This window comes from Lygodium microphyllum, chromosome 6, assembly GCF_053477565.2.
Source record: "Lygodium microphyllum isolate KBCC chromosome 6, Lygodium_microphyllum_v1.1.10, whole genome shotgun sequence".
NCBI lineage: Eukaryota > Viridiplantae > Streptophyta > Polypodiopsida > Schizaeales > Lygodiaceae > Lygodium > Lygodium microphyllum.
The window spans coordinates 111612159-111630410 of record NC_141140.1 but is presented as its reverse complement, the minus strand read 5'-3'; the positions used below and the strand labels follow the sequence as shown (position 1 = coordinate 111630410).

Below are 18252 nucleotides of genomic sequence, written 5' to 3'. Positions count from 1 at the left end.
CATTATTATTCAAAACATGGACATTTTGAGAAGGATAAAAGAAGGGACACAAGGAAGGGCTTGTCACTTGGCTGATCATGTATTGGGTTTTTAAATTTATGTTTCTTATTTGGTTTTTTTTTTAAATTTTGTGGTTTTCCATTGTTGAATTTTATGTTGTGTGGTGTTTGAATCCCGAGAATTTTGGGAATTGTGCATTGGATTGTGCTCAAAATTGGTTTTTAGATGCCATGTCACATTTGATGTGAATGAGACTTAAAACATTTTGATTAGTTTGTTTGATGATTTGTTTCTCAAGATTGTTTTTTTTGTTTTTGTTTTTTTAAATAAATAAATTTGGGTAACCAAATGGCTACATAGACTAGGAAAATGTGAAAAAGAATTTTTATGAATTTAAACAACTATTTTTTAAATTTTTCTCAAAATTTTCAAGTATTTTTTCACTTTATAAGTTATTTTTTAATACAAATAAATATTTTCCAATGCGTTCTTTTTAAATTTTTATGTTCATAATCATGAAGTAAATTTTATTGGAATTTTTGTTTTTTTAATTTGATAGAATTTTATTGACTCCTTATAGAAATTTCAAGGTCTTTAAAAAATTTAATGATTTTTTCATATTAAAAGTGTGGAGGATTAAAATAATCAGAATTGGGACAACGTAGTATCCAATGGCGGTTGCATGTGAACAACAACTTCGCGACATGGACAAAACGAGATGCACGTCCTCACACGTGTCCCGGGGACTTACAACACATGTATGCAAGAACGCAAGCAAGCATGCATGCTCCACATGAACAAGGCACACACATCAACACCACCCTGCGCGTGACAGGGGCATTCACATGGGTAGAAAACCTGAAACACAATCAACATCCACAAAATTGCCACGGTGACTAATCCTGAAACATGAGGGGGGGAACAAGGGCTTCAAAAAAAGGGGTTGAAAGGTGGATGGGTAGGTAAGGGTAATTTGGGAGGGGGGATAAGGGTTAAGTTGGGGGTTAAGGTTAATGTGGGAGGGGTAAGGTTTAATGGGGGAGGGAAGGTAAGGTTAATGGGGGGAAGGGTAGGTGAAGGGTGGGGTTGGGTAAAGGGGGGGAGGTAAAGGGTAATGGGGGATAGGCTTAGTGGGCAGGTGGGAGGAGTAGTAGGGCAAGGGCGAGATGGTTGGCAGGTGGGATGAAGGGTCGGGGGGGACATAGGAATGGTTGGGGACGGGGAGGTAAAAATGAGGGAGGAGGAGGGTAGTCGAAGCCAAAGGAAGAGAAGGTAGCCACAACAAGGTCAAGCATTGCGGGGAGGAGGCCCGATCCACAACGGAGATCCAAACAAACCCTACTGAACAAAATTGATGATAACTTTCTAAAGACCTGTCTAAACAAGGCATGCCACATATCAAAACAAAGCTCATGACCAATATTTTGAATCTATATAGATGGAATTTTTTTGAAAATAGGACTATGAAATCTGTTCTAAAATAGACTGTTGTTTAAGTGTTGTCTGCAGCATAACAAAGCTAGTTTAGCTAGACTTCAGTCAAATATTACTTGAAGAATCCATGATAGGAATTTTTTCAAACAAAGGTTGATCCAATAGTTATCTTTCACCCACTTGGATCAAAAGGGAAATTGTCATCCCATCCATGCACTGAATTCTTGGCCACCAATCCTTAAGTATCATCATTCATGGAATCATATGCATGTACATTTAGACCCACAAAATCGTAAGTAGTTGAATCAAATAAAAATTCATGGTCATGGACTTCCTCATACTGGCCATGATCTGCATAATCTTCTTCATGTTGGTCTTCAACTAACTACCCACCAACATAATTTTTAGGAGCTTCATAGGTTGCTACTTTGACCCGTTTATCTTCTTCTTGATCTCCATCAAGATTTTCCTCAACACGACCATCTTCATCCTCTTCATCTAAATACTCGATTACCAAGAATATTTTTGCATCCTTCGACCTACATTTAACTTTTTGATCGGAAGTCATTGGACTATCACATCTAAAACATAACCTTAAGCATGTGATTCTCTGATCTAGTCACTATTTAATCATCTAGCTCTAATGGCTTTAAACAAGATTTTGCCCATATCATCACTCTTTAGTAGTAGATCTATCATACTATTTTCAATGGTGTTCATGATGATCATGTGGCTAAGAATAAAATGACTACTGCTCATAGTCATATTGTCCAAGAGAAAATGTATTATTACCATGTTTTTTCTACCCATAAGAAACTAATTCAAGAGGATGATGTCCATAAGCATTAGAATGTTGTTCATATACATTTCCATACTGCTCATATATATTTACATGTTGTTGCCCCTATGCATACTACTACCCATGACCATGCTGCCCATGAGAATTTGCATATTCCTTAGATGCATGATACTTGTAGTATGTATTACCGACATATGTGTAATGACCATAAGGATAAACATGATGTTGCCTTTGCTCGTTGTATCCATACCAATCATCACAATGCTGATCAGAGTGTTCATTGTACCCATACCAATGGTCACAATGATGATCATAGTGCTCATACCATTGCTCATATGGTTGCTCATACCAATGGTCATGTCCATTAGAATCCATAACTCCTTTAACCATTTCCCTATTCTCTTGAAGCACTACCTCATTTTCATTCTCAAGCTTAAGAAGTGATATCCACCAATCAATATGGGAGGCCAATTTGTCAATGGAATCCTTTGTTTTGAAAGTAAATCTATCAATGGAATCCTTTATTTGTGAAGTAAATTGATCAATAGAATCCTTCATTTGTGATTGACTTAAAACCATTCTATCCATCTTGGACATCTATTCATTATGTCTTTCTACATTACTGGCTTCTTGTAATGAATGAGTCCTCCTCCTTTAACAAGGGCATATGATGCAATACTTGCTCACATTCACCAATAGTTTATTTGTCAATTAAGGATCCTTCTTCCTATTGTTCCTTTGTTTACTAATCAAAGTGCTGCTATCATTACTCAACCTATTGGCTACTACTACACTGATCTCTGTTGCCAACGGTAATCAAACAATTGCTACTCAGACTGCTAATGGAAGCAATGGGAGTAGTGAAAATAGTAAACAAATTGTTGCTGACTATTGCTACTACTACTCCTACCCCGTATATGTCCAATATTGCTGCTACCATACCAAATGTAAATGAGATTAAGGCTACATCATTTCATCCCATTTCAATGCCCCAACAACCATTTCATTCCGACCAGAGATTGGAAATGCTTTAAGGGCACCATGACAAGAGTGAAGTTCTAGAGTTTGAAGCAGAGGAGGTGACTCCATCTATCTCTATTGGAGCCTGAAAAGCTTGTTCTTCTAACATGTCTTCAAGTATTGGTTCTTTTAAGCAACCTATGCAATCCTGTGCCTCTTTTACTACCTCCTGGATTAGGGCAGTCAAAACACTTCTGTAGCAGATGAAAGAGGCTTTGGATGAGGCTTTTTTCCTCTCAGTGCTTTTGAAGGCTGGGGACTCCCTGCCTGTTGGCTTGCTCCCCAAGGCTAGTGCTTTTGCTGCCTAGTCTATGGTCTTACGCACATAGCCATTCCAATCGACCTCATCCAGGGTATGGGCTGCTACGTTCTCCAGCACATGCACACTGATCCGGTGCATGACCTTTCTTCAACCATTTGCACCTCAGGTGGATGGGTAGGTCCCCCTTTGTGCTTCTAGTCTTGGATGGTGGTCTAGGTATTTCTGGGTCACTATCTGAGCTTACTTCCAACTCAAAATCAAACTCACCGTTTTCACTAAAAGAGGTGGTTTCTCCTGGCGGTCGCTGCAGAGCTCAGAGGGTGGCTCTATTCTAAGCACTGGTGTCGTACCTGGTTGGTTTAGGCCTGCTTGTTTGAAATCTATGGCTCCTGTGTGTTCCAACCAAGCACAGTCACAATCCATGTGCATGACCCCTCACTCTACCTTAAAGACACCCTTTTTTTGTGGCTTGGAGTCCGCTCGTATCTGTTCTATTTCTCGTCCCTCAATGTCGTATTCCACCATGTCTATCTCACCCTCACTTTCGTCACTAAAAGGATGACAATCTTCGTACTCATCATTGGAGTCATCTTCATCTGACTACTCATCGTCTCCTAGGTTTTGGTATATCTCTTGTCTCTAATCGGGGACTAGGGCCCAATTGTACATGAGGTTTAAGTCGTGCACCTTGGTCCATTGTCACCTTGGTTCATCTAACATATCTTGGAGTGGCTTGAAGTTTGCTGTTGCATTGCCAGCTAGCTTGCGAGTCAAGCACTCCAAAATCTCTTGGAGTTCCCTCTTGTTATTTGGCACTTGAAATGTGATGGGTTTAGGTTGCCCACGAAGGGTTCCTATCATCATGCAGATTGATACAGAGGGTGTGTATTTTGACTTGCCAACTGTCATGATGGCTTGCTCGTATGCCTCATGATCCGAGAATGGCAAGTCGATCGTAGCAAGGACATGCATCTAGTCTCGCTCATCCTCCGGGCATGGGATATACTTGGTCAAGGGCCCATAGGACTTCTTGACCTGAGTATTACCTTTGAGCATAGCGGAGATGGCATCCAAGTCGACTGGTGAGGTCTTCCACATGTCCATCTCTACCCTCACATCTTCCATTCTATTGCCAAGGAAGATTAAGCCGTTACCCCAATCTTCGATGACTCTGGCATTGCGCATCCAGGGTCGGTCTAATATGATGTCGTAGTCCACTCCCTTCATGACTATAAAGTCAATCGAGAACTAGACGCCTGCGATCTTCACCGGCCAGTTTTTAAGTACCCCAAACGGTTTCACTCTCATACCATTTGCTAGTGTGACATTGAACCTAGTGATCTCAACAGGCATGTTTCCCCAAGTCTGAAGCATTGCATGGATCAGGATACAAACCCCCGCTCCTGTGTCTAAAATCCCCTTTCTCATTGTGTCGCCTAGGGCTAAGACAAGTAAGACCACATGCATCTCGGTGCCTTCCCAAAAAGCATTAATGTGCAAGGACTTAGGTACAGAGTGCATCGTCAAACTCGATATTTGTGTCTCTGTATCATGGTCACGCAGGTCTACGGTAGCTTGCTCTCATGATCCTTCAACCCACATCTTCAAGTCTTGCCACAGGGTGGGATGCTGCCTAAGCAGGTCTCCCAAGCTCAGTGTCATAGGGGTGGTCACTAGCATGGTAAGAAGGTCGTTGGCTGCTCGTCTTTCTCCTATTCCGGGTTATCTTGGCCAATAGTCGTGACTGATTTGCTGGCTTGTAGTGTCAAGGATTTGCCTAAGCGGTACCACTTGCGACGCAGTCACATCTATCGATTTTGGTTGAGGGGGTGGGATTGGCATGCTTATGCTGTGAAGAGATCTTCGATCTTGTCCTCTAGGATGGGCTCAGCATCTTTTAGGTGCTCTTGGGCCTCTTTTACACATTTCTCCACATATCCTACAATTGGGCTATCTCCATCTTTACCTCAGCCAAGTCCTGGTTTGTCTCAATGGCTTTCCCTTTGTCCTAGGCCGTTGGACCTAATCGTTCACTAGAGGCTGATGCTCTCTCTGAACTCCGTGAGTTGGCCTCTTCTAAATTTGAGCTTTTGGAGCTCTGCTCTTTTAGTTGGTCTTCTACTCAAATGGTATCTTCAAACACCCTAGCTAGCGAGTCTCGCTACAAGCTCGAGTTACTTGCCAAGGCCTTATACAGCTCCTCACTCCATATTCCACTGATAAACACAGTGGACATTGCTCTTTAAGTAGGTCGTTCGCCCATGGGGATTCTCTTGAAGAGTCTCCTCACGTGGGTGACATAGTCGCGAATGTCATCTTTCTCTTTTTGCTTGACATTCATCAGTCTTACTAGCATATTGTTGGAGTATCCAAGCTCGGAGAATCTCTTGATGAATAGGTTTTTGAGGCCGTTAAAGTCCGCTTGTTCTTCGGCATTTAGACACGTGTACCAAGTCCTACCTTTGTCGCCTAAGCAAAGCCCCTTGCTCGAATTGCTCTACAAAGCTATATGGATCGTCATGGGGTTGGTACTTGTCGAGCTGCTTTGCAACAATTGGGATTTTAGACTAGCCCTTAAAGCCCTGGTGTGCTCCTAATCCTGCTAGTAATGATGTCGCTAGTGCTGCAGCACACTACTCCGTTGTGTTATCAAGCAGTCGCTTCATAAGAAGCTCACTCATTGTCAAGTCTCCTTCATGGGCTCTCTCATGATCGGTCTGATTCCCACCTGCTAGGTTCAGCGCCCGCTGTACCTCGCACAATTCTGTGTTCTGCCTTAAGCTCCTAGCACGTTGGTCTTGGTTGTATTTCACTATGCCTTGCAGTGCCTTGTGGGCTAGCTTCTGTTCCTCTTCCAAGTCTGTTATGATGGCTTCTGTCATTCCGTTGCGATACTCACACCAAGCGTGTGCATCGTAGATGCTCAGTAGCTGTTGAATTGCCTTTGGAAAAACTCCTAAGTCGAGTTCCTCGTTCGGCCTGCGGTCTGAGCTTTCCTATGTCATGATCACGTTCTCGTGCTTCACCAAGCTGTCGATCAGGTTGAGCAAGTTGGTCAGATCCACTTCTCTAGCGTTGCTTGCTTGGTCCTACTCTGTCCTGTGGTCATCCGTCTATGTCTTGGAATCCTTTCCTATTGGTGGGTTCCTTCAGGTGTTTATCTGAGTGAGTTCCTTGACTTATTGCATCCAATCCTCAATTTATCTCTACTCAATGTGTGTGTGCTCTTTCCCATACACTTGTGCTCAATCAGGCTTTCAGTTGTTCTTAAGTGTACTTCAAGTGCGGAAATTCAGGGTGAGTGTGAAAAATAAGTATCTAAGCAGCTTACGTACTCTTGCTTCATTTTAGGCCTGATAGGCTTGTTGAACCACTTCTGGCCGTCTTGTCAGATTTTAGGATTTCTCGCTGTGTTGTCTTACCTGTTTTAGGTTTGTTTAGGGTCTTTGGCTCAGTCGGCTGTCACTAGCACTCTGGGTCTCGCAATAGCCTACTCGAGCTGCTAAGTGGCTGCGTCCTATGAATTTACCTCTTTCCTGAGCCAAAATTGAGTTCTGCGTGTCAAGAGGACTCGCGAAGGTTTATGCGACCGAACTCTAGCTAGGTCTGGTCTAATCTCCTGAAAATTTGGAAAAATCCTAACTCGGCCCAACTCGTCCGAATTGCAGGGGCCGAGTGATGGATTCAAAGGGGCCGAGGGCCGAATGGAAGTTGTGGGCCGAGTTGTCGTGGTCGAGGGCCGAATGGGAAGCTCGTGCACGGTGATTCGGACGGGCCAAGGAGATTCACTCGGACGGGCTGAGGGGGTCCATTCGAATGGGCCGATGCACGCGGGCCGAGGGCCGAGGGCCGAGTTTCAATATGGCCGAGTGAACTTTGGGCCGAGTGGGTTCGTTCTCACGGGGTGACTCAACTAGTGGGCCAAGTCAGCCGAGAGTAAGTGGGCCAAGGGCCGATTTTGGGACTTGGCCCAAGAACCAGTCACTCGGACAGAGCGACGCGCGACGATGGCCGTGAATGCACTAATTTTCTCGAATCTTGCGACACATGCAATCACATCACACAAGAGCTTCCAGATCAGCACTAAGGCATAAGGGGAAGGGCTTGATATACCTGAAATGTGCGGTAGGCTTCCTAGCGGCAAGATTGAATCGAATCTCCAAGAGCTCTCTCTCTCTCTCTCTCTCTCTCTCTCTCTCTCTCTCTCTCTCTCTCTCTCTCTCTCTCTCTCTCTCTCTCTCTCTCAATGTCAGGGTGTGAAGTGAGCTCTTCCTTGACATCTTGGCTCCTAAACCCCTTCCCGGGTAAGGTTTTGATATCCCCAATCACTTACTTGCCAACATTAAACATCCCAAGCACTCTTTTTTTCCATTTTTGCATGATTTGTGCCATGTTTTGCCCTATTTTACATCAGTAAACCCTGCGCTTTTCGATCCGATTTCCTAATCCTAACCTATGCTAAATGCAACAAAGATCGGAGGAAAAAAACTGAAATGATTTCTCCATCTTTTCCAATCATCAAACCAACAAAATATCCCAAAGTACTTACTTGTTTCGAAGATCAAAAACCCAACTTCCTACCTATCTCAAGCTCCGTTTCGGGGATGAATCCCTTACTTCGATGCTCAATATGAGGCGCGCAAGTGCTCTAGCTTAAATCCGTTGGTCCCGGCAACGAATCCAAAATGTGGGAGCTCTCGCTCAACCGCCAACACCCACGGACCGCTTATTGCTTCAAGCGTTCCAAGCTAGCTCTCATGGCTATCTCTCACCTAGCTGACACGTCGTTGATCCTCTCAGGGCGTATTGAGCTTACCTTGATGCCGAAATGAGTTGTCTCCCCTCTCGCACATGCCGGTAGCTCCACGATCCTAGATGCTAGCTCAAGCATCCTCAAGCCTCCTCCATCTCCAAGCTCCATCCACCATAGTTGCGCGCGAGAAAAGAGAAGAGAAGAGAAAAGAGAAGAAGAGAGAAGAGGGGATGGTGAAGAGCTTCACCCTCTTGATCCCTCACTCCCACGCACTCACTCCCTCACACTCTCACACTCCCTCTCTCAAGAGCACACACACAAGCAAGGAGAAGAGAAGAGAAGACTCTTGTTAGCCACACACCAAAGAATGAGCTCTCATTCACTTTTTGAACTTTATATACAAAACCCTAAATTCCCATGGGCACCCATCCCTTTTTACATGACCGGCCATTGTGGCAAGGTCCGTTTTTATAATTCCCTCTTCTTGCTTCATACCCTAACCCTATACCCCTCTATTCTTTTACAAATGGCACAGGAGGAAGCCTGGAGCTCTTTTACAAGAGTTTTTTGAGATTTTTGAGGTGCCTTTCATTTAAAATTGCGCTTTTTGCCCCAGCTTAGCTTTAGGGGCCGCCTCTACGCCTTTGCTCTATTTCCATCCTCTTTCTTCTTTTTCCTTCATTTTTCCGCCATCTTGAATCCTTCATTTTTCCACCATCTCGAATTGGCGAATTGGGGTTAACAACCAACATGAAAATGTTTAATGCTTCTCTTGGCAATGATAATGATGCCATTTCAATGTGTTCTCAAACATCAGAACCAAAGGAGCAACTATGTTAACCATTACTGAGAGTCTACTAGTTGGAAACTAGCTATAAGAGAACACTTGATGCAAAGAATTCACAATCTATTGTGGCTTGTTGGATTATCCATCCCTCCTTTTTTATTCCTCAAGTGAGAGACACATGTTTTGAGCAAGAATCCTGCAGCCTTTGCTAGATTATGCATCATATTTTCTATCTATTCTTGTGATCTATATATGCTTATATCTCTTTTGAGATGAGAGAAACTCCTCTATAGCCACACTTGCAGCCTTTCTTTCTTCAAGCATGGTAATGTGTCCTACCCATACATTAACTTTAGCTCCACAATCAAGTATGTAGCATTTATTTGATTCAAGTGATGCCTTGCTGAAAGATGAAGGATTTAGAAAGTTCAACTTTCATTCTTCAACACTAGGAAGATTTCTAGAAGAGGTTTGAGCTACAGAATCAACTACAAATCCATCTTTGGAGCATCAACTTGTGAGGCTCATTGAGGAAGGCATGGGATCAACTATGCAGTTCTTACAAACCAAAGATAACTACCTAATGCCAATATCCCGAGCAGATATGAATTCTGCTACTAGTGCGGATAGTCAGTAGTAGTGTAGTAAGGCTTTGGGGTAGTCAGCCATTCACTATTGAATTCTTCTTCCACAACTACTATTGGTGGTGCCTCTAGCAGCACTTTGATGTTAGCAACAAGGGATCTGGTGGAGACGGAGGAGGCACAAACATGTTTGCACTACAAATGTGACATGTCTATTATTGGCATTGCTACTTCTTGAGCTCGAAATGATTTGTGAGATTTGAACAGCGATCCTTGGCTAGAATGGCCATATATCACCATGAAGAGCCCCATATTTTTTACCTAACTACTTCAATACTAGGGTGAGCAAAATGGCTCATACAACCATAAGTGTCTACCCTCGCATGGAAGCTCTTTGCACCCAATTCATGTGCCCATATATCTAGTCACCTCCAAATAACAATGTACATGTTATTTAAGCTTAAATAATGTAGCCTATGACTCAAAGGAAGTAGCACATCCTTCAAAACTTGCAAAGGAAACTTACAATGACCATTGGCAAGGTGTAGAAGCACTATTGAGCTAGAAATCATGAAGAGAACATGTTTTGCTACTGCAACTATTCATGTGGTTGGAAGATAAATGTATGTATAGCTCAAGGCTTGAAATATGACCTTCAATGTAATCAATCAAAGCTTGAAATGCCCTATAATGAAGCTTAAAACCATCCCAAGGCTAAAATGATGGGATGTTATTGCAAACAAGTACTCATGAATATGCCTTATGGACAGCATAGACAAATGTGAATGGTTCTAGCTCATATGAAGATAAATACTCCTTAATATGGTGATTGATGTGTATGTAACGATACCAAGAAGCTGGTTGAAGAAAGCTTTAGAGTCTTAGAAAAATGCCTTACATATTATAGAAGATTTCATCATGAAAGCTTCAAGTAGAAGCTTGAAAGAGGAAAGGAAAAGGCCTATTTAAAAGAGTAATAAAGAGAATAGGCTTAACCAAGTCCATTAAACCCTTCTTTGTCCATCTTCCTACCAAAAGTGCCTTCTAAAATGGCCACGACCTACTAAAATGACCTATGTTACTGTCAATTTTTTCCCAATCTCTTGTGGAAACCTTCATATATGTAGTCTTCCAATTATAGATATCCTACTAGTCATAGTCCATGTCTTGTGCCTATAGTAATTGTCTAAAACAAAACTTTCCCAAGTAAAAATGAGACTAGATTTAAATAAAAGGAAAGAAAAACGAATCCAAGACCTATGCTCTTACATCTCTTGTCAAGAATAGGACCGAGGTGAGAAAATAGTGCAAAGGAGAGAAAATAGAAGAGAATGAGTGACAAGGAGAGAGAAAGACAAAAAAGATAGGAGAGAGATGAGAGAAGTGATGGAAACTCTAAACAAGAAGGTAAGATGAAGAGACTATAATTGATTAAGGAAGTTAGTTGAAAATTACAAGTCTCAACACCTTATATACATACACCAATGTGGCATGGTATTATTAATGAAACCCTCTAAGATAATCTCTAACCATTATTACATTGCAAGTTGTTCCATTTGGCTATCTTAAGGATAGTTGAAATTATTATTAATCATTTATACTTTATATTCACCAACATTTGAAATCTAATTCTCTTTTGTGATAAGCTCATATTTTCATCCCACTCTTTATAATATGTCAAATGCCTAATTATAATATGTCAAATGCCTAAACCACTCACCTTTTTGACCCCAAAAACCATCTATTATTTAGCACCAAAAGTAAAGCAACTATAGAGATACTTTCATCCATATTACAAACCTCTTCACACAACTCTGAATATCCATATATATACACATAGGGAATAGCAACACAAAAGTGACAATTACAATGCCTAATCTACATGATCACCTCACTTAGACAAACTAATGGCAAAGGCACACTAAGAAATCCATCCTCCACTATTTTGACATTACAAAGTGCATGGAGTTTTTGGAAGAAGACAATAATGATTAGTTTCACGCGACAAGACAAATCTAATGTATTGATAAGGTTAGTCCCTTTGGGAAACCCCTTCGGCCTAGATCCAAGCTCGCTAGAGAAAGATAAAATACTTTTGAAAAAGCTCTCTAGACTATCTACTAATCTCCAGAGTTTCTACTAATAAGCTCTTTGTTGATTATACTAGAGACATACTCATCATTTTGAGAAACCTTCAAAACCATTCCTATGGCCTTCAAAGTTCAATACACTCTCCTTCCCAAGACTAGAGCTTAAGTGTTTTCTCTCATGTTGCACCTCAATTTACTTTATTTTGCATTTCTAAAACAAGGGAAGACATGAGCTTTATGAAAGATTAATTCAATTTTCTTTCTTATCAAGACAAGACAAACAATTTGAACAAAATAGCTATTTAAGATAAATAAGCTCAAGATCACCGCTTAAAGTAGTTATAAGGGTGAAGGAAATGCATTTAGCTAAGGAAAGAAAATCATTAAATTCTTGATAAAGTAAGAAAAAGAACTACAAGGTGTAAGAAGATTAAAAATTTAACTATAAACAACTTGACAAAAATGTTTTATCTTTCATCCCATTGCAACTTAAGTTGTAGTGATTGCACTAAACAAATAACGCTCTATCTTTATGGGAGGTCTCAACATCGCTACAATGGTTTGACAATTTGGTGAGGGCCTTTTCAATATAGTAAAACAAATCAATATTACTATTCTATGTATAATAACTTGATGAGATCTACAAAGAGGTATTTTGTCAAAAAATCACCAACCACCATTTTGGCTTGTTTACACAGTTTATACTGTGCAAACAAAGTCACCACTCTCTTCTAGTTCTACATCCCCTTCAAGTTCCAACTCATCAACATAACCAAAAGGAGTGGATTCCTTGGGTCCAGGAATCCTTGCTTCGACTAAAATCCTTGTGATATCCTCAACACTTTGTAGGGAATCATTTGGATCATCATGATTGTAGCTAGCATCACATCCTTCCAACAAATCCCTTGGCAAATTCTTTAAAAACCATACATGCTTTTTTATCTCGACCATTGTAATCCTCTGTACATTTCAATTGTCAAAGCAATTAGATAAAACCCAAAATGCAAATAAGAATGTTTTGACCCAATTGCCAGTTAAAAATCAACCTTTGATGTCTAAAATGAAAACCATAAGATGAGAAGCTTACCTTTGTTGGGTTCGCCATAAAAATGCGAGAGAGGAGATGAAGGCATTCAGGTGATATATGCACATAGTCCGGAATCGAATATTGTACGCTCAAAATCCGCTACACATGTAAGCAAGAAAATAGAGATTTAAGTGATAATTAAAGGGAAAACTTTTTCTTAATTATTTGTCACCCACCTCTTAATGTCTTAATAACTAGTTGAAAATCTAGTTAAATTATACCAAATAGTACTAAATTGAATCAAGGGAGCTTACACTGATTGTTTTCTTGAAGTTTCTAGGATCATCTGGATCCTCAAATGGATAAGCACCCACTAACATCACATACAATGTGACACCACAAGACCATACATCTGCAGTCTGAATGTAGACTCTATTAAAAAGGATGATTCATCACCATTGTGAATTTAATAAGTATCTAAGGTCACAATGCATAATAAGCTCCTCCCACTATCAACACATGACACCACAAGACCACACATTTGCATCTAATAGCTTCTATTAAGAAGCATGACTTATCACCATTGTGAGTTTTAATATTAATATCTAGAAACTCAAGCGTCCAAAACAAAAACTAATATATGTACATACGTACCACAAGACATACCTACAAGCCATGTTGGAGAGTAAACTGCAGTTCACATATAATTCCCTACAACCAAATATGAGCAAATGCAAATAGAACTTTGTAATGGTTTTATATCATATTACGCCCTCACACAAATACGTCGTCCAATTTACGTAATTCTTTCCTCTTTTCCTGAGATACAAGGGTGGTCTCAACATCCCATCGAAGTGCACATCGACAATTTTACCTTGCCATCATACTCTTTACGAGACAATATTTCAGGGGCAATGTATGCTGGCGTTCCAACTGTCGACTTCGGCTGAGAGTGCAACAAAGACGACTGCAGAAACAACAACACATATGAGATCATATTCTGCTGGCCCTTCATAGAGCTTCAAGATCTCACTTTTTAAATAAACTCCGCGGGTTCACCTTGGAATATCCAAAATCACAAATCTTCAAACGAGGGGCAGTGCTTCCGTCCAATAGAGTGTTCTCCAACTTGAGATCACGATGGCAAATTTGCTGCAGCAAAGATATTGCAAATTTTGTGACGCATATGTGCGGTTTCGATTGACAGCAGTTGAGATTACGAAAAGCTTAACTTACCATGTCATGACAATAGCTCACTCCCGATATCAATTGTTGGAAGAAAAACCTGGCCTGAGGAAATTCCAGACATAAATGGATTGTTATGGTAGTCTATTTGGATATGACCGCAGCAACAATATTCTGTGTATGAGTTTTCATTTTATTTGAAGTGATGATCGAGTTCGATAATCGCTTATATATGGTCCCATCTTCCTTTTCTGTGATCATATGTTCCGTGATGATATGAAAGTGCAAAAGAATTCCAGTTTGCACCCCCCGCAAAAAGCGCTGTAGTTCACAATAATTCCGAAAACTCGTGTTTTGAACAATAATACGCACCTCATCCTCGCTGAAACGGCCTGCATTGCAAATACGCTCAAACAGCTCTCCGCCTGCTGCGTACTCCATTACAATAGCTAGGTGGGTTGGAGTGAGGCACACCTGAAATTAGAAGATTATGAACATTACGCCCCAATGGGCATATCTGTACTAAACTTGCGGCACACGACTACGCTCTAAAGGGCATATCTGTACTAAGCTTTCAGTACACAACAGCAAAGGAAAATCTGAGATTCTCAAAAGAAGAGCTCCTAATATACACGGAGAGGCTTAAAAGAAGGCACATGCTCATTCATAGTTTGAGTGACATGTACATACCTCCTTGAAACGGACAATGTTAGGATGGCGTAAAGATCTGTGGTTGATAATTTCTCTTTGAACATTTTCATCGATCTGACGAGAAGAAGAAGACTGTTATATCGCAGACGAGTTTCGTATGTGAGAAACTTTAGCGATGAAAAGAAAGACACATAGATTGCAAGAACAGCGTCTAAGCTACAAAATGAAACGGGGGGGAGAGAGAGAGAGAGAGAGAGAGAGAGAGAGAGAGAGAGAGAGAGCCTTTGGCCCGCGCTGTATGTATTTGACAGCAACAAGCTCTTGCGTCTTCTTGTCTCGCAGTAGCTTAGCGACCCCGAAATTTCCTGACCCGATGTCTCGCACGACCTCGAAACGGTCCATGATCAAGAAATGGCAGAGGTAATCAAGAAACGGGAAAAAAAATTTGCAGAATATCAGGTAATGGAGGTGGCAGAAACAGATGACAGGCTTGCGCGCTCGCGGAAAGACGTTTAGAAGGATGGCGCTATTTAGGAAACCGCAACGAACAAGAAGTGATCTAGGAGAAAGTATGAAAACGCAAACTTTTATCACAAGCTTGCGCGCTCTGAAGACTTAAAAGGATGTTATAGGGAGACCTGCAGGAAGTCGCAAAAAAAAGAAGAGACAGAAAGTGTATACGGCGATGGCCGGAGGTTGATTAGCCTGATCAAAAGGCTATGGCTGATAACAAGCTGCTTGCTTACGGAGGAAGCCGAAAGCCGAAAGGATGCAGAACGTACAAACGGCGATGGCCGAAGCTGATAAGGCTATGGCCGATAGCAAGCTTGTGTCCGGAAGAAACTGTCAGCTAGAGGACGAAGATCATCACGATGGATGAAGAAAGGCAAAAATCTGTGTTCCACAGCAAACCAGGATCATCAATCTGCAGACGTGAGAAATGCAAAAGGCTAGGGTTTCCTCAGACTTCTGCAGGGGAAAGCTGGAAGGATCCGACTAGGGTTTCGAGCGCCCACACACTTCTCTCGCTCTCTCTGTCAGTCTCTCTGTCTGTGCTCATCAAACTGTGTGTAGGTATCTCTGTGTGCGTGTTTGTGTTGAGGACAAGAGGGACCATGGCGTGGCGTCTCGCGACCCGAGAGCTCTGCTGACATGGCCGCCTGGGCGTGCCAAGTCTGTCGCTGACGTGGCGTGGGCCGTTAAGGCGTGGTCACACCACAAGGCCGCCCACGTAATGTTAACTGCCCACTCGGACGGCAGTATGCCTGTCCCACGTCAACACTCCATTTTCGAAACTTTCTAATCCTATGAATGTACTATCTCAAAGCTTCATTTTCGAAAGGCAATTTTTATTTTATAAAAACTTACATCGAAGAAGATCAAGCTCTATCAGAGCTTTGAAGCTTAGTGATTACAATTTTCCATTCTTGACTAAACCATATACCCAAATACAAAACTTACAAAAATGATATGCCACATTAGACATGATCCTTGGTTTCCTTGAAATAACAAAAGGATCCTCCATTCCCAAATCTTAACTAAGATAATACTTCCAATAACATGCCAAACCTCATAGACTACGAGCGACATCCTATCCTAATAAAGTTGATTTCCAAGCAATAACATCAGATAGCTTGGCCCATTGTGCTAATCTTGCACCTTCAACTAGGTTTTCTTGACTGTGATGCATGCCCAAAAAACATCAAATGCATTTTCTTCAAACCTTTTAGATAGGGGGTGGTGGTTGTCGAGTTGTTTCCACTTTCCTATTTTGTCTCTTGTTTGGAACGTGACCAAGATGACTCTCCACATCATTAAGTTATATTCCAAGCACTCAAAGTTAGACTTCTAAGCTTCCTAATGGAAAGGGTCTGTGATATTTCAACCAATAAGTGAGTGCTTTGATCACCTAATCCTCCTTAGGCGTGACAAGGATTGATCTCAAATTTGTCATCAGGCACTCAAAGTTAGACTTTTAAGCTTCCTAATTAAAAGGGGCAGTGATATTTCGACCAATAAGTCAACGTGTTGATCACCAATGCTCCTTAGGCTTGATGAGGATTGGTATTAGATTTTTCACCAAAACACCATTGTGTTAATGAATTCCAACTAAAGTAAGCTCTAATAACTGGAGTAGGCCACTCCTCCTTACCTTTAGGAAAGATATTGACAACCAATCTATCTCTTTCTCAGAGAGAAAGAATTCCAATTGGATTTCATTGAATGCTAACAAGTCAAGCTGCCTCTCATCCCAAATGTGAAGCAAGATAACAACACATTTCTCAAGGAGATTCAAAAGCTTTTTTAGGCTTTGCCAAAATAAAACTTTATTATCCTTTGTTGCAGGTGGGATCAACCAAACCGAAAGGTTTAGGGAGTGTGAGGTGCCCGCCCATCGGCTTCCCAGGCACTCTTTTAGCGGTCTATCGAGAAACAAATCTAAGCGTTGCTGCCCGGCACTGCCAGGGAATGTTCCGAGTTTTGTCGCCTAGGTTCCCGAATCCGCCTCACAACGGAACGTTCACGATTGAACCCACTAGGATCGACCTGAAATTCGGGTTCCTAGTTGTCAAGGTCTTCTATTAGCATTCTAGCGTCGGGTTTTGGACATCCTACTTTACGCAGAGATACCCAATCCGAAGCAGACCCATGCCGCACTCAGTTCAAAGAGAATGGGAAACGAGAGGGATGCGCTTCTCAACCTCTCTGCCCATAGGGCATAGTCCCATTCCGGTCCCCTAAAACGGCATGAATCGGGTTCTAACCTAGCAATACCTAAAGGTCGAATGACGATAAAAACTTATGAGAAGCCTCCCAGTTCTCTGGGACCACCCTGCCATAGGACGGACCTGTCGGGGGTTCCGCCCACCCGCTTCCCTTAATAGCTTTAGTTTTCTAATTAGGTCCTACCACATTTATGTGTAACACTTAAAATCGGCTTCATTAATTAAGCCTTTTAGGGAACAGGATTTGTTCACATAACTTATAGCACAGACACGAAAACAGAGCAAAGCAGTCTATTGACAAACAAGTTCAAACAAGTTCCTTAACTTATCTTCAAGTTAATCTTTGTATCTCGCCCATACAGGAGAAATTATGTATTGCTTCTGTCCAATAGAAGTATCCCTTCTGCCCTGCAGAAGTAACTGGTCCAATTCACATGGCATCACAAACTCAATTCTTTATCTAGAATAGGATCTCCCAACATGCCCAGATGTTGGAGGCCACGGAGGTCTTCAACTCCATTCTAGACCTAGCAAGGGGTGTCCAGAGCTCCAACTAACCCGCAAGCTGTCTAGGAGTGAAACATCATTCCCGTGGTTGGCCTTTTCACCACTCGACCTTCGGCCCATGAATCAAGTAGTGCCCTCTCGGGTTAATACGCAATGCGATCATGGAGGTGATCCACCCATACAATATATCCTTCATTAATTAAATCCTTTAAGAATCAAGCACAAACAAGGCATTCAGCCTAATATCATTCTCCAAGAAAACATTCCTTTATTCCCATGGCGACTTGTCATCACAGACCCTTGCCATGCATTTACCATAAATCACAAACACTTGGAATAATCATCCAAATAACAACTAACAACCAATTGAATATAAAAGCATTTAGGATGTTATTCGATCAATCAACAAAACCAATTGCATTCTTTC

The 18252-nt window shown here is 41.6% G+C and overlaps 1 protein-coding gene across 1 annotated transcript; it reads right to left on the bottom strand.

The window, feature by feature from the left end:
* Positions 1–12319: 12319 nt before the first annotated feature.
* On the bottom strand, positions 12320–15817 carry LOC148034974 (serine/threonine-protein kinase SRK2A-like). The gene is made up of 10 exons (XM_087679888.1): positions 15339–15817; positions 14875–15230; positions 14632–14706; positions 14314–14415; positions 13993–14046; positions 13816–13908; positions 13631–13723; positions 13071–13175; positions 12817–12915; positions 12320–12689 (listed from the first exon to the last, which is right to left on the bottom strand). Exons 2-10 carry the CDS (start codon positions 14992–14994, stop codon positions 12429–12431), a joined length of 1002 nt encoding a protein of 333 aa, XP_087536014.1. The 5' UTR covers positions 14995–15230; positions 15339–15817; the 3' UTR covers positions 12320–12428.
* Positions 15818–18252: the final 2435 nt, after the last annotated feature.